Genomic DNA, 17,567 nt, shown 5'->3' with positions numbered 1-17,567 from the left:
TGTTGCTCCGTGTCGTTTTGCTTCCAAGGTGAGCGCGTTGCCTCTGAGCTATCCTCCCAAGACGCCACAGGCAGTAATGACATGAGAAACGTAAAGGGATGTATTGTTATGCCACCCAGCAATCTCAGCACAAAGACCAGTCTGCTTCTTTTTTGCACTAATTCAAACATGTAAGATAATTCACTGTGGGACAAACCTATTTGCTCCATTCTGTGTTATTTAGTTGCTAAATGTTAAGCAATAAACATTTATAATCCCTCATGCAACGTTTCAGTGACAAATGAATAAATAAACCCAGAACTTCATTTCATCATGATGTGAAGACTTTTACATGCATTGGACCCAGAAATATAGTATAAATTGACCCCCTTGTCGCTTAACATAACAGGGTATTTGCAATGGTGTTTAGCAGTGGCCTCTCTAAGGTAGGGCCAGGGAAGGCACCTCCCTCCCTACACGATCTTGTGCCCCTCGCTCAGTCCCACCCACCCCCTTCTATTCCATCCCTAGGTGGCAGGTGTGGGCTTGGGTTGCTATGCCGGCTGTCTCTCTATGGAGAAAGCCTGCACAGAACAGAAGGGCTTGCGCCAAACCTCCCTACATTTGAAAATAAAAAGCCCTGACATGTGGCCACGTGATGCCATGCCTGTATCTCTCAGACACTCTACTTGCCTGCCCAGCCCCAAACACCCCCAACATGCACAACGCTGGCAGGATGTGGGAGAGGGTAATCTGTGCTGTCAGCACTCCTCCATACAAAGGTTCCCAAAAGGGCTTCTTGCATTATTTTACACAACACATACGCCACATATTGTCACGCTAGAAAGTAAGTAAATAAAAATAAAGAATGAGTAGACACAATTCTTCTCCCCATTGGGCGGGAAAATGGGAGGCTCTCGTGTCTGAGTAAACAGGAAAGCCCGTGGAATCGCAGGAAGAGCAGCTGACTCGGGCCCTTCGCTTCCTGCCTACTATCACACTTTTGGTCCCTGTCATTTTCCTTAGATAATGACATTTCTGGTTTGCACATAGCTGTCCATCCCCCACCCACGCAGCTCGTGTGCTCCGCTTGCTCCAAGAAACTCGTGCCGCCCCCTTAGCGACCAATCATAGCTTTCCATGCCACGTGGCCCTGTGTGCGGCGCCAAAGTCTATATAATGCCTGCGAGGCCACCGTTCTAATCATGTGTCAGGCCTCAACCTTCGCCACCATGGAGTCCGCTGTGGCGCGAGAAGGCGCTCAAGATGACTTCATGCTCTTTTCAGGTAAGTGGCAAGAGAGCATGGAGGTGGACCTAGTTCTGGCTTGGCCACTTGAGCACAGCATTGTGGGATCCGGGCCAAAGCGCTTAATCTCACTGTGCGTCTGACGAAGAAAATGGGAACTCCATCTTTAGGTATTAATCTAGCCCTCTCTCCCTCTAGCTCTCCCTTTCTCCTGAAATGTAATATGGCACATATGACTGCACTTGTACCATATATGGGATATCATCGCTCCTGAGGGAGGCAGTGGCAGCTTTTTTGTTTTCTTTAAATGGTGTGGTGTAACAATTTCCCATGGAAATGTGTGAGTGGCGGAGCGTAGCAGGGACCCCAAAACCATGCAAGGCGAGTTCGGAGGTGGTCGTGGGGTGGCTACTCTGGCATATTTTGTTTGACTCAAATGGTGTATTATACAGCAAAGTTCTTAGAACCTTGGACATTTAGTCCATACTGGTTGTGCCAGTATATGCCACTAGTCCCACATATGCCAGCATTCCCAAGTAAGAACGTTCATGTTGCCTTTGCCCAAAATACCACTAATGCAACTGTAAGAAAACATCCATTGTGGTTGTGCCAGTATAGAGCAGTGTCCCCACTTAGCAACATTCACATTGGCTTTGCCAAGAATGTCAGTAATATTGCCATGTCACTGTATACAAACATGTCCATGTAGGTTGTGTCATTATATGCTAGTATCCCCATGTAAGATACCCTCTTGGCCCCCTTCCTGCCCCCACCTGTGGGGCTAAAAACCTCAGGGTCATCATCGACTCCACACTCTCCTTCGCTCCTCACATCTCTGAATGTGACTAAGAAGTCACACTACCAGCTGCACCTCATCAAGGTATTCTTCCTTTCCTCTCCTTCCCCCAGAAGCTCACCGTCTCCAGAGCCCTGGTTCTCTCTAGGCTGGACGATTGCAACAGCCTCTTTTTAAATCTGCCTGCTTCTACTCTCCACCCTCTGCAACTCATCCAAAACAGCATTGCGCGACTTGTCCTTGGCCTCAAGCCCAGGGATCATATCTCTCCAGGACAGACATCTCTGCACTGGCTCCCAGTGGCTGCAAGGATGAAGTTCAAAACCTTCTGCATTGTCCCACTGGCGTAACTGGGGCCCCCGCATCTCCTGCATGTCCTGAGAGGAGCCCCTCACATTAAAAAAATATATTTTTTTAACTATTTTTTTTAAAAAGAAAAAAGTTTCTTTTTGGAGTACTCTTGCCTTCTTAAATATTTTTGTTTACAGAAATAATTTCCTTATGATGGCAGAGTGACAAAAAAAAGATTCTATTTCTTTATGAAGTCATGGGGCGGGGAGCCCTACGACTTAAAAAAGAAAAATGGCCTCATTACGGGGTTGGCAGTAACCCGCTGGTGTGACCGGCGGGTTGCCACCGACCTCGTAACACCATTTCCGACACCTAGCTTCCCGCTGCTACCGGGACATTTCAAGTCCCGGCGGACTGGGAAGCTAGGAGCCGGAAAATGTTAGTCCCCATTGGTTCAGGGAAGCACCAGCACCATCACTAACGGTGCCGGTGTATCCGTGATGAGTCTGCCTACTGGGGCTGCTGTGCCTGCCAGGGTCATACCTGTCGGGCGTAGCTCCCCCAGCAGGCAGACTCTGAGTGTGGCGGTTCAGAAACAAGGGTGCTGGTAAGGTTACCGGCACCCTTGTTTCCGAACCGCCACATTCATAATGAGGCCCATAGTTTCAGTTTGAAGTCACTCTGCCTTCAAAGAAAAATTCTTTCTGTTCCGGTTTGGTTCTTTAACGGAAATATTTTCTTTATGAAGTGAGAGTGACTTCAAAAAGAAACCATTTCTTTTTGAAGTAATGGGAATCCCCTCCACCCCATGACACGGGTGCCTTCCGATCCTCTGCAGATGACGGGAACAAGCATTCCTGGCTACTGCAGGGAGCTGAAGGTCTCATCCCCTGGTGGACCAATGGAGTAAAGGTGTGTGTGCGTGCATGTAAGTATGTGTATATGTATGTATATAATGTAATGTGCATTAATGAGTGAGTGCATGATGCAGCCTGGGTATGCCTGTGTGAGTGTATGGTGAAAGTGTGCAGACTCAAATGTATGGGTGGCTGCCTTGGTGTGCCTGTATGGTGAAAGGGTACACACTTAAATGTATGGGTGGCTGGGTGTGCGTGTGCGTGCATGTATGTGTATGGTGTGTGTGCTTGTGTTCAGGGACTCAACAAAACCTACATTTCGGGAATCCGCTAACCCTTCAAATGTTGGGGGAGGCGCTAACTTCATGAGCGATGGGGGTGGGGCAAACATATTTGTGTGGGGGCATCTAACTTCTTTATGCATTCTAATGAGACTATTCTAGTGCAGCTTCAATGTTACAAGCAGTTAACTCTCTCCTTTAAGTCTGAAAGCACCCACTTATGGACTGCTGTGAGAATGAGTGGTCTCCTGTCCCCTCTCTACCCTTCCAATCACTCCCCTGTCATGCAAGTACTAAACCCACATCATGATTTGAACTGCCTAAAAACGAACACTGAAATGCTTTACGTTAGTATTTGGGCCTTAACAATGAAACACAGGTGCTGTTTAACATCTGTGTCCTGTTCTGTCTGGCAACGGCATTGTAGGTCAGCCAGGTCGAGTCAACATAGCCCAACATTTCAGGGGCTCAGGGAGAGGACTGAAGCCCAGTCAGATCAATTGTGTTGTGCCACTGCTTGTGTTTTGTGCCATGATTACTTATTGGTAATCTTCATTACTCGTATCCCCCTTCTTCCTCATCACAGTACTTGTGTATGAGGCACTTTGGCTCATGCACAAGTACTGGGATAAGGTAGAGGGACATGAAGGTAATGCCTGGCTTAGTTACCTGTAATCTTCATTACTTCCAGGCCCACTTTTCCTTGTCCTTGTACATACCCCTGAGGGACGGTGCCTCATACGTCAGCACTGGGACAAGGAACAGGGACGTGGAGGTAATTCTGGGCATATGTGCTGATTTTAGGGTTTGGAGCAGGGGGTTGAAGGGAAAGGGGTAGTGTGGGGGCAGGGATTGTGGGTTAAATCATACTGGCAATCCATCTCCTGGCTAAGCAGGCATAATCTGTGGTATTTGTGGCTAGAGAGGCATTTGGGTGCAGCCAGTCTAGTCATTCCTTAGTTTGGCTTGATGTTATTTAACTGGGCATCTCTGGTTTAGCAGTCCTGCTAAGTGTAATGACCTGGCTAGACTGGCATTTGGTTGCTGCCAATCTCACCGTTTCTTACTGTGACATTGTATATTTTTCTTGGCATCTGTGATAAAACAACCATGATACGTGTGATTGCTTTGACTGCCATTTTGGTGCAACCAGTCTAGGTATGTCTAAATGTGGCCTGGCATTCTTTACTGTAATATGTTATTACGTGGCTAGAATGGTCTACATTGTACAGCCAGTTGAACATGTTTTCATTGTGGCATGGCATTTTTAATAGCAAAGCATTCAATTAATGAAAGCATTAATGTTCCTGTGAACTGTTGGTGACTTGCATGTATTGGATTTTTGGACTGGTGTTACCCTACAAAACAATTTTTCTCAGAAAGTGTGCCGTATAATGCATTAAAACACTCATATACATAAATATATATATATATGCTGCTCCTAGTACAGTGTGTAGTGTACGCTAGAAGCAGCAGACTCGTGCGTACTGCGCAAGCGTGGTAATCTAGGCCGGCCCAGAGTGTGGCGCGACCCATGATTTGTTGCTGAACAAGGGGACCCCTCAGCATGGCTCACAGGGGGCCCCCAAATGGTGCGTTACGCCACTGCATTGTCCACAAGGCCTTCTGGGTCCTGGGACCTGAGTACCTTCAACTCTTCTCTTCCTTAATATCTTCCTTCTCGAGCTCTTCACTCAGCTGCCTCAAACTCCCTCAGGATCAGTCGCTACTCCAAGCAACGAGTTGGTGGTAGATCTCTTTCTTCGGCTGGGGCCTCCCTTTGGAACAGCCTCCCTGCCTATTAAGCACGTTATTTATAACGTGCTTAATACCCAGAGGTTTCTAAGCGTGGACCCGGAAATCGAACCTGTGTTGCTCCCTGTCGCCTTGCTTCCAAGGCGAGCACATTGCCCCTGAGCTATCTTCCCGAGATGGTAAATGTCTTTCTGTTTAACATAACATAACAGGCGTATTTGTAAATCGCACCGTATCCTGCATTTCTGATCTCTGTGTTCTTGTGTCTATTTTATTATATTTAACTCTTGGGGTTACCCTGTTTCTGAGCACTTTCGATCCACTGTAATGAGAAACCATGCCCCAGTAGACAACATAAGTGGTCCCAAGCCACACGTGGGCATTGGTTTTAGGAACCAGGACTAGAACTCTGTCCTCAAGATATCAACCACTTTGCTGCAGCCAGTAGACAACACTGATACATAGCTAAAGGTGGCTTATAGGGCAGCCATTTAGATCATAAAATGGATCTCTATACCAATAGAGGCTTGATTGATAATGTGGAAATGTTATTGGATTTGGATGCATTGATAAATAAATATATAAACGTGGGTAGATTTATAAAGGGGGCTGGGTTGAGAGATGCGGGCAAATTGAGGGTGATTAATCTATTTATTTAGGTGGATCGATTGAGATAAGCCGGGGGATTGTTGATGTGTGGGCATTTGCAGGGGGTGGTTATGCTGGTAGCGGTGGACAGACTGAACAGTGACCGGCTAAATGTCAGTAGACTGATAGAGGTTGGTGAAGTTGTAGTGGTGACTAGAGTTGTGGTGGTGGATAGATTGTGGGTGGATGGTTGGAGATGACAAGAGTGACAGAAAGTTTAAAGTTCACCGAGGTTGGTAGACTTATACATGTGGAGAGAGTACTAGAGGTGAATTGATTGATACATGTAAGTAGGTAGGTGATTTTGAAAGCTTCAGTGGCGTAACGCAAAATGTGGGGCCACCCTTTGTACCATACTATGGGCCCCCTCCAAGCTTGACAACAAAGCACAGGTCCTGCCACACTCCAGGCCGGCCTGCACCACGACACACGTGCAATATGCATGATGATCATGCTACTGCAGTAGCCCGCCACGCAGTGCTCTATATGAAACATATAAATACGTGTGCTTTAATCATATCCTAAATCTCTCACCTAGCGTAGAAACAAGACGGCTGTACCTGGCTTCGGGCAACCAAACGACCCAGCCAACTCTGTGCGTGGCCAGTAATATTGTGCATAGTAATTATACCATAGGAAAACATGTTCATGCTGGCTCTCCCAGTATATGCCATTATCTCCACGTACATTCTCTTGTTGGCTTTGTCCTTAATGGCAGTAAAAATCTGCCACAGGAATAAACATGTTATTGTTGGTTGCACAAATGCTTGCCGAGCTCCCACACCAGCGTGCAGGAATACTCTTCATGTTGACCTTGCCCTGAACACCAGTAAAACATGCAATGATACAGTAAGGAAACCTTTTCTTGTTTGGCTCCTCAAATGTCTCTACCAACCAAGGGAAGAACACACATCATGTGAGTAAAACATGCCATGCCACAGTAAATGTCCAGTTTGCTTGCCCCATTGCGCTATAAACCCCCACCCCAAACCCTCCTCTATGTGATAAGATTTATCAAGTTGGCTTTGCCCAAAAATGCAAGTGGAACATACAAGAAAGCGTCAATGCTTCAATGCCCCTTACCCGGGCCTCAACCTTGCATGCACAATTTTAACCCATTCACTCACCAGTCGCTCACCAGTCACTCACCCAGTGGCGACTGGTGAATTTTGTAATTGAAGGGGAGTAAACATTTCCTACAAATATTCCAGAGTGACCGAGCATGGCAAGGGAGCCCAAACCAACCAAAAAGGATTCACAGATGTTCTAAACCTCGAGAAAAACGTTTGACTAATGGGTTCGAATGGTACATCACAGCACACATTCTGTGAAAAATTGGGTAAAAACCCAGACAGTTTGCAATTGGTTTTGTAGGGTAACTCCAATCCAAAAATCCAATAGATGTAAATCGCCAATAGTGACCAATAGTGAACATGAGCATTAATGCTTCAATTAATTTCATGCTTTGGCATTAAAGTGCAATGTCACATTAAGATAACATGCCAAACTGGCTGCACACTGTAGGCCTGTCTAGACACGCAATAACACTTACAATGTTTGCTTTACCCTTGATGATGGCCACTAAAAATGCCATTACACAGTAAGACTAAGCTAGACTGGCTGCATCCAAAATGCCAGTCTAGCCACGTACTGGGCGTTATGGGCCCTGAAGACCGAGTTAAAGGTTAAAGTTCTGAGTGCAGTGACGTGTTTACCAAGGTTTACAGACCCATAACTCCTGGTACAGCCAGCGTGACAGGGTTAAAAAAAAAAGCAATGAGCTTGGAGTGGTAACCACGTACAGCATGGTGAGGAGGTAGGGGAAGCCGGGCCAAGTTTAATGAGTGGCAGGAATGGGGAAACCAGGCCGTGCCTGCCAGTGTGGCCCAGAAGAAGATTCGGGAAGCGGGTAGGGCATATGCTTCAAACCCCCACCTTAAGGTAAAGAGGAGGTTTGGGGGACGAGGAATTCACTTATGTGGCCCACCACAAGAGGCGGGGCTCTCCATACAGAACACCCTGTGATGAGAGGGAGCAATACACTGAGAGACTGCCCACGGTGGAGTTGCCAGCATTGTACTGGCCGTGATGAGAGGGGATAGCACACTGAGAGCCCTGTCCTCGTTGAGATTGCCAGTATGGCACTCCCCATGGTGAGAGGGAGCACCACACTGAGAGTCCTGCTTGAAGTGGGGCTGTTGCGTGGGGACTCCCTTTCAACTTGGGAGTGCCGCAATGACAGCCCCCTGGGGAGGACACGGCTCTCTCCAATTGGCCAATTTCTAGGCCATAATGGGTTTTCAGAACCACAACGGCTCATAAAGCCCTGAAATTGGCCAATGGGGTGAGCCACTGAACACCCCTGAACGATAATAACATTTACCATGCTTACTGTAGCACAGATGCCCAGAAAAATATGCCTTGGCAAAGTAAGAAAAGGCTATACTGGTTGCTCCCAGATGCCAGTCTACTCAGGTAATAACATTTATCATGCTTGGTTTATCAGAGATGCCCAGTAAACAATGTCAAGCTACAGTAACAAATAGCTAGACTGGCTGCACTAACACACCGGTTTATCTATGTAATAACACTTATGACACATACTTTATTTATAGATGCCCAGTAAAAAATGTCACCCCACAGTAAGGAATGACTAGACTGGCTATACCAAAATGTCAGTCTAGCCTCTAAGAACACATATCATACTTGCTTTATCATGGATGCCCATTAAAAAATAATGTTTCAGCGTACAATCTCCCCCACCCGTCCCAATTCCTTCCTGCGCCAATCCCTAATATCAGCTCCTCCACCTAGAATTAAACACAGCCCAAGACAAGCAAGCACACATTCACACACCATTCACTCACTCATACACATGTGCACCTAGCCACCCACACATCATACATTGACTTATACGCACACATTAAATAATAAATGTACACACCCTTGCATGCACGCACGCACGCATATATGCATACATACATCATGAACATTCAACACACACATTTTTTTTAAAAATAATTTTTGTAAACATTTTTTTTCTGACTTCGTTGCTCTAAGAGGTCCCTCTGCAGGCAGGCCCCATCTCCCATGCTCCGCACAGACAAGAGTGGTTCCTGTCGTGGGTAAAGGAGCCAGAGGCCTCCATCTCACACCAACAGGAACGGAAATAATTTCTTCTGAAGTCCCTGTGAGCTCAGAAAGAAATTATTTCTGTTCCGGTTAAAAAGGAAATCATTTCTTTCCAGAAAGAAATTATTCCTTACGTAAATCATTTCTTTCTGAATTCTGGATCCCCATGGATGACCCATGGATTGTGGAGACTGGCCATGGCTGAAAGCCATGAGCACTGGCTATTGGTCACATTATGGGGGTATAGGGGACACTGGACTAGGATGCAGGCCAGGTGCAGTGTATAACGCAGAGGTTTGATGGGGCTGAGGTCATGGTCAAGCCCCATGCCCTAGTTTACTGGTTTAGTTACAACTACTAAACCAGTAATGATCTCAATCATCAAGGTGAAATACAAATGGTAAACCTCCTTCCCCTCTAAGGGTGCAGGCCGAGGGGTTTGAACTAGCAAAGAAGCATCAAAACAATAGTACTGTGGTCCTAAAATAGAAGAAAGCACAACCAGTGTTCTATAAAAATAGTAGACATTAATTAAACTACAAGTACAAACATAATAATCAGAAACACTAATAACGCACCCCTGCAAATGATGACACAAAATAAAGACCGTGAATGGAAGGGGGGGTCTCTAGGTCTGAAGACAGTGGTAGCCAGGCAATAGGTTCTTGCAGCAAAGGTTCAAGGTAAAAGGCTATGTCTTAGAAGGTCTGGAGTGAGGTCTTAAATCGTTACTACGGCCCTTAAAACCAGACCAGAGGGACATAACCACTGTTAATACCTTTCTCTATTTCTTGCGTGGCTCGACAGCATTGAGCTGGACTTCCTGGTGCTTTTCAATGGGACAAGTCACATTGAGGTTGTTGAGTCAGATGCTCTCATTAAATGGAGTTGCTATCAATACCGCTGAGTCAATTCGTCGTGGTCCAGCAATGCCCTGCAGTCCTGCAGAAGTGATTGGCTCAAATTGGGTGAAGAAGAGGTAGGCGATGGTCAAGTCAGCATCTAGAAGTGGTCGAGCCAATTCTATGGGGTCCAATGGTGCCATGCAGTTCTTAAGTGGCAATCAGTTCAAAAATAGCTGGTGTGCTGGCAGGTGAAGGTTGAGTCAGTGGCTTAACGTCTCAAACCAGATCAATAAATCGGTGAGTGTCAGAGGCAGATCTGGGGTTGAAAGTAATTTGAGGTGTGAAATAGAGTCTAAAGCTATTTGTTGGCTTCCTGAGAGGCTGCAGCCCAGGGTTTCCAGGGAGGAGATGAGTCCGTGTTCTCCACTTTCCGGCCAGAAAGGTTACCAGAGAGCACTTACAGCCTAGGGTACCAGTGGCTCAGCTTCATGTAGGCCTCGTCCAGACAGCAGGTCACCCCACATTTTATTTTTTAATTTTTTATTGTATTTAGTTCTATCAATAACTTTTACAATTTCATCTTTTAAATTCACATTTAAAACTAATTTACAATAGAAATTCAACATGAATGTAAATACAAAATTATCAACAATATATCTATTAAATAAAATATTTCATTTAAAAATTAAAAAGGCATTTTTTCAAATCACATTCATAATTGAATTTAATAACTTCATTCAATTCACTTCTATTCAATTGAATTTAACTCTAAAGGCGTTCCTGGACTCCTTTCCAGACCCTGTAAAGTGCCATATGCATCACCCCAGACTCAGTATTTAGAAAATAGGCCCCAAACTCAGTTGATTTAATATCCTCATAGTCATACACAAAATTACCCAGGGTGGTCAGATATAAAGACCCTATTCGAGGGGATTCGGTAAGCAGAGGTTTAACTTTTTTCCGATTTGCCAGGATTTACAGAGTCTACAAAATCTAGCAACCTGTGGTACGTTCCATTTCGCTACACATATGGTGCGAATGGGAAGCTGATTTCTATGCATTTGTAGGCGGAAACTACAAATAGCAGGGTCAGGGCCAAGTAACAAGTACTGTTGTGGTTTCAAATATCTATGAGTTACCTGAGTCCCCTGAAGATATCCATGTAACTGCGATAAATGATTCCAGTTATGGAGCCAATCCCACTTCACTAGTCTTTTAATGCATGGAAATTTCGACAACGTTTAAAATCAGGTAACCAATTTAAGGTGGAACACAACCAACTCCTTGAATAGTTCCACAAGTAGGTCTTCCGTAACCGGATCATGTTCCAAACAATAACACTCTCCAAGTCACGTCCAACAATGGGCACTCAGGAGATGTTTTTTCCTATAAAAATAAACCACCCCTATGCTTTAAGAGCAAAGATTTTAATGAAACCAGGCCCAGTTCTAATCGGAAATACTCGATAGGGCCAGATCGTGGAAGACCCAACACACATCACCAAAAATGACCTTCAACCACATCCAACCATTTCAAGTCCTTAAGAGCCAAAGCCTCTAAACCATACAGAATTGAGGAGCAAAACCACTATTCGACATTTCCAAACCCAAATATTTATAGATGTTGGTGGAGCCAATCTTCCCCAGACAGGTGTTCACTAGATGTTTATTTACTTTCTTCATTTTGTTTTGTTTACACTGACAGATAATCCATGTTCATTGATGTAACAACCCAACTCATTCAGTATCGATTTCATGCCTCTCAGGAGTTGGTCAAATGCCACTAGGTCATCCGCATAGATCATAGCAGGGACAGTGATTTTCCCAATTTTCCAAGACATTTTGCACTTTTTGCCAGGTGGCCCGATAAATCAGAAATATAAGTGTTGAAAAGCAAGGGCACAAGCCTGCACCCGAACCTTATACCCTTGTTGATTCTCACAAATATAGGCAGTAGTCTCAGTGTCCAACGCCACAATTATCTCGAGTAACCAACTAAAGCAACCCCACCCTCTGAGCTTTTTCCATAAGATGTTGTGATTCACTTGGTTGAAAGCCAAACTGAAATCAACAAACGTTATATACACTGACAGGGTTTGATACTGTGTTGCCTGTATGATTATTGTGCCTAGTAGCCGAATATTGTGAATTGTAATGGACCTGGGACAAAAACATAGTTGGAATGGATGTAAGATGTTATCATTAGAGACCCAGGTCTGTAGATGTTCTAATACTTATGTTGAAAAAACATTAACAGTTATATCAAGAAGAGACAATAGATAGTAATTTTCAGTAAGTAAACAGTCTCCTGCTTTAAAAACAGGGACTGATATAGATCTTTTCTCGGGCCCAATGATCCTGCCTTCCCCACAAACCTTTAGGAACAAAGCACACAGCAAGCCCGACCAAAGACGATTTTCCCCCTTGAAGACAGAAGTGGATAGACCATTGGGACCTAAAGCCCTAGAATTCTTCAAGTTCATAATATGGTTATTCAAATTTTCTGGCCTAAAATTAATTTGCTATACATGGTTACTAGTGATCGGCACTCCTAGATCATACATCCGATCCTCAATAAAGTTAATCCATTAATCAGATGTGGCCCCATCTCTTTGGAACTCCCTCCCTGTGACTTTAAGGTTGATGTAAGAACTTGTTAAGTTCCGGAAAGCTCTTAAGACTTTGCTCTGCCCCAAATAATTAAAATAGAGGTTCTGCAAAAAAATAAAAAAAATAAAATAAAGTTAATCCATGTTTCGTAAGAGATGGAATTTAAAATAGACAGTTCTGCAGGCCTCCTGGCTAAGGTTAACACTCTCTGGATGTTTCTAGAATTTCCACAATTGAATGCTTCAATCATACGCTGGCAGTTTGTAGTATGGCCCATTTGTCGTCTCCTCTTTAGCCAATTTCTATATTGTTTTTTTAAGCGTCTCGACTTCCTCTGAAACATGTACGCAGAGTTAGGTTTACTTTTTAAGTCCCTTAACTCTTTGTGCAATAAACGTTTGGCTTTATGGATTTCAATGTCAAAAGCATGTACAACATTTTTATCAGTTGCTGTTATGGGTTTTTCCCTGACCCTCCCAGTACTAATAGCAAATATGGCCAACCAAGTGGGTTTACCCGGAATATCCCCATGCATTCTTCCATTCAAGATTTCCAATTCCCAATCACTTAAAAAACCCTACCACCTACGGCCTCTTGCATTTGCTTTTTTAACACCATTTTACTATTAAATTCGATGTTCGAATATTTACCAATAGAGGAATGGTCTCCACATCTAGCGTTTAAGTCACACCCCAGTAAGATAAGATCTTCTAAACGGTCCTCTACCCACTTTGTAATAATTGTGTCGAAATAAACAAAAATTTCTCCAGTCCCAGACCCACCCGGAGGTCATACATGTTAATCACTAGCAGACGAATCATCCTGTGAGGCCTCTCCACGTTATATCAACTGCCAGTACATTGCCATCAAAATTGATATGGGTTAACAGGGTAGATTTTAGTTCCTGTTTTATCCCTATGATTAAGCCACCAAACGCGTGCTCTTTGGCTCCCTTTTTTGACAAAGACTGTTGTATCACGAATCCGTCCACATGAAAATTGTCTGTTAGCTTAATTCCCTGCAACATAAACACTGTATGATCAAGCAGATAGTCTAGAGAGGGACCTTTCTCAAGAAAATGTTTATGGCCTCTTGTATTCTGAGGCCAGAGAAAATATTCACTTTTTCATACCCTCAAAGGCTGGCTGCATATACTTTTCAGCCAATGCCACCCGGTTGCATTATTGAAAACAGCGGGGGCAATTTCAGATTAAGGTTTAGCAGGGGGAACAGTGTATTTCAGAATGTTTCTACAATGATCACAACATGTCCCAGCTCCAGCTGTTGGAATAACCTTGTGTAGTTCATACCCCAAGAACTGGACCGATTCAGACTGAGCTCTAATAAGGGAAGCAGTCATTGGTAGACAGCAATGCACATGGGTCATGCCCCTTGAAGCTAACTTCACAGGTTCTGAAAGCTCAAAATCGCAAGAGTTTAGAATTTGTAGTGAGGGAATTTTGGTGAATGTTCTCAAAAGTTCTGATCTGTTAACATACCCTTTTGGACAGGCAGGCCGTTTGTTCCTGGTTCTTAGTATGTATATATCCAAAACATGAACAGTCCCAGAATCCTGTTGAGGATGTACTTTATTATGCTCGCGATGATCGATGTCTAGAACTGCTGCAAGGGTCACTGGGACACCTGGGGCCTGTTTTTCCTCCTGTGGTTTTGCTCTCCTACTTTGTCTTGGGGAACGTTCTGATTATCTACAGAAGTGTCCAGATCAGTCACACTTTCTTCATTGTACTTCAAAAGCCAACTAGTCAGCATCCCCTTATGTTGTTGTTGCTTTTTCCTTTTACGTACTGCCCTTTTCCTAATTTTCCAGTTTTTCACAGTGGCAATCGTGGAGTCAATGGTTGAATAGAGTCTTCACTAGGAACCATTTTGGTTATAGTTTTAGCAGCTGCAGATCTTTTTTGTTTTGCTTTCTTCTGACTTTGTTTATGAGTTAAATAGCTAAGTGGGGATTATAGAGGTGCAGCTGCTTGGTCTCTTGGCTCGTTGGAATCTTGGAACTGAATAACAGTAGGTGGAATATCGCCAGGCTGTGCAGGTTGACCACTTATACTGTTTCTTTCTATGGCAAGCGCACTGTTGCACTAAAGAGAAGCTTGCAAATTCCTGCATATGCATACTTTGTTTCTGTACGTCTTCATGGATACGGCCACACAATTTTAACATAACCTTTATTGCAAAGTGCAACACATCCTGTGAGGCTACAGCACCGGAATGGGGCGAATGGTCGCTATTGGTCGAGCTGGTTTTACTTGCCAAATCCGTGCCACCAGCATCATGGAGAGAATACTCAAGGTTGATCACTGGGTCATCGATATAGGAGGACGGAACAGAGGAAAACTACTTGGGGATGCCGACAGCCACTGTGTGACTGCGTCTTCAGATGGTATATTTTGAGTTGGAAGGTCCTCTCCCTCCTTTGCAGTCAAAATCCCTGATGGAATTGGACAGTTCCACTTTGTCTAGGTACCGTGTTACCTATCGAGTAGCATAGCTTCAACAAAGAAATATCATCCATTTCTCCAAAGGAGATATTTAAGTCAGTGTTTGACTCCGCCACCAGTATATTTTCCCCCACCGAGGAGTTGCCCGAAGAGTTTACAGCCCTGGTTTCACTGCTGGGGTTATTGGTGTTAGGTTTAAAATAATCTGTTATTTGGCCTGCCACAACTGGAGTCGCTAGAAGGAGAGGACATGCATTTTCAACCTCCAAGTTACTAATGCCTTCAGGTGGGCTTGTTTCGTGTATCTCGCAGTTGCCGGCTCTTTTGTATCCATTTGAATTCCCATACTGCTTCCCCTTACGAAGGTTATTATTTCGAGTTCTACAAGGAACCTTTCCCGGCATTTTACAATGGAATGGAAAAACGGTTCTCTCTCGAAATTATGGGTGAGAAACCCCAATGTAACAGTACCTGCTTACACAGCAGCACAACATTACCTCGCCCTCACGTCAGATGCTGAAACTCTGTAGACAACTGTTTCGATACCACTGGCAGACAAGTCAACCTAAATAACCCATTCATAGAAGTGCGCAAGAATCACGGAGAACATGAAAAACACACTCCTCACCACACTCCCGACACTCCGCGCCCGGCCGTGGTTTTTGGGTAGTAGCTCTCAGCAACCGCATAGACAGGGAGATCAGACTGTCCAGCAGCCTCTGCTGCACGAAACACACACTCCTCACCACAGTCTCTGGGATAATTGAGGGTAAGGTCTTGATCCTTCCTTGGAAATCTTTATCTTCATCTCTATGAGAGAGGACGTTGGAACAGACTGTAGCCCTAATAAAGTGCCATATGAAATTGTTCATCTTCTGATGTCCAGAAATTAATTCCCTTAAGCGGGTGTGCCTTATATACTTGTTTTTCCCCAATGGAATGGCATATTTGAAGCCTACTGTAAGGGTCCACCCCTTTCTACTGTGATAAGAGTATTTGCCTGGTGTTGCCAGCCCCAGACTGCCTTGTCTGTTGGAAGTGGGGCAGTGGCACAGGACATTTGGGAGCCTTTGGAATTCCCAAGATGGTAGGACACCTCTATTACTGGACATTCCTCTCCTTGGCTGCTCTAACCCCTCTCGCCACCCATGTCTGCCTAAATCAAAGAGACCTCAGCAATTCCCACTGTGGATTAATTCCTTGTTGTCCTGGCTGGGATTTCCTTTGAAGCACTGTTCCCTACCCACCCCATGCGATATATCCTGTCCTCTGAAAAAGGTGGCAATCCATTCCCAGAGTGACCAACAAGGGATTTCTAAAGATGCACCCAAATGGCCTGTTTTAGTTGAAACCCAGCCCCAAACAGATTAATTCACAAATGGCCAGGTTGGTTATTATTATTATTATTAGAGTAAATTATTGAGCGCTGACCTAGTTTCTGGAAGCAATAGAGCGCTTTGCAATAATAGAAGGAACAACACAGTGAGGGAAGCAGAGAAAAAGGAGCGGGGAGCTAACAGGTGAGGGTGGGCAATTGGTTGCATGGGATCTATAGTCATCCAGGGAGAGACAGTAGAGATAAAATGACTGGGTCTCTGGTAGGGTGGGGAGAGCAGCGTGTGTGGACCTAGGTGTTAAGGAGGAGACATTCCTTGTAAAGGAAGGTCTTGAGCTCTTTCCTGAACTGTAGAAGTGATGGGGCAAGTCTGATGTTGATGGGGAGGAGGTTTCAGAGTCTTGGAGCGTAGACAGAGAAGGCCAGTCTTCTGGTTCTTTCTTTCCTTCACCGTCGTAATTCAGGTCTGCACATTTACTCACTTCTAGTGGAACGCAGGCCTCCAGAGGTGCTGAGTTTCTCAGTGAGGTAGCTTGGGGACTTCAGGATGACAGCCTTGTAGATGATGGAACATGATTTGAAGATGATATGGGCTTGCAGTGGAACCCGGTACAGTTCGATGAGAGTCGGGGTGATGTGGTCGAATTTGCGGAGTCCTTTAATGAATCTTGCTGCAGCATGTACGACACATTCCAGGGGTGTATTGGTTGTCACCGGAAGGCCTTCCAAAAGGGCATTACCACCATCCAGTTGGGACCAAGGCTAGAACAGCAGATCTGAAGTTGTTTTCTGGGATGAAGGGCTTGATTTTCCACATGAAAGAAAGTTGGTCCCAAGTCATTTGTGTATTTTTTGCTATGTGCTGATTGAATGTGAGGTGTCTGTTGATGTTGAACCCAAGGGACTTGGCACAGGCGGCCATCTGGGATGTGAATCCCTCGAGGTTCATAGCAGAGAGCCAGGTCTGGATGTCAGAGTGTTCAGTGTTGTTGGCCAGCAGTAGAAATTCAGTCTTGGAGGGGTTGAGCTTCATGTAAGCACTGGACATCCAGGGCTGGATAATGTGAGGCAGGCCGTGAGCCTAAGGATGTCTTCGAGGGAAGATATCTTGAGGAAGATCTGCATGTCATCTACGTATTGGTGAATGTGGATGTTGAGTGGAGGAGAGTTTAGAGCGGTTCCTTGTAAAGATTGAAGATCACGGGGGACAGGATGGATCCTTTTGGGACTCTATAGGTGATCGGTAGAGTTGGCGATCTGGAAGAATCAATTTGAATGAACTGGTTCGCAAGGTAGGAACTGAACCAGCTGAGGATGATCTTGCT

General features: G+C 44.8%; 1 protein-coding gene across 2 annotated transcripts in view; it reads left to right on the top strand.

Annotated features, from left to right (window-relative positions):
* Positions 1-1,131: 1,131 nt before the first annotated feature.
* Positions 1,132-17,567, top strand: part of LOC138447726 (hepatic lectin-like) — a 438,341-nt gene continuing 421,905 nt past the window's right edge. For both annotated transcript variants that reach the window (XM_069604027.1, XM_069604026.1), the window contains exon 1: positions 1,132-1,266. In XM_069604027.1, the coding sequence (XP_069460128.1) occupies positions 1,185-1,266 (82 nt within the window). In that variant the 5' untranslated portion in view covers positions 1,132-1,184. The remainder of the gene's footprint in view (positions 1,267-17,567) is intronic.

Source organism: Ambystoma mexicanum, chromosome 3q (assembly GCF_040938575.1).
Source record: "Ambystoma mexicanum isolate Mex_15411 chromosome 3q, UKY_AmexF1_1, whole genome shotgun sequence".
NCBI lineage: Eukaryota > Metazoa > Chordata > Amphibia > Caudata > Ambystomatidae > Ambystoma > Ambystoma mexicanum.
The sequence above is the reverse complement of the archived record's forward strand: the minus strand, read 5'-3'. Positions and strand labels throughout refer to the sequence as shown.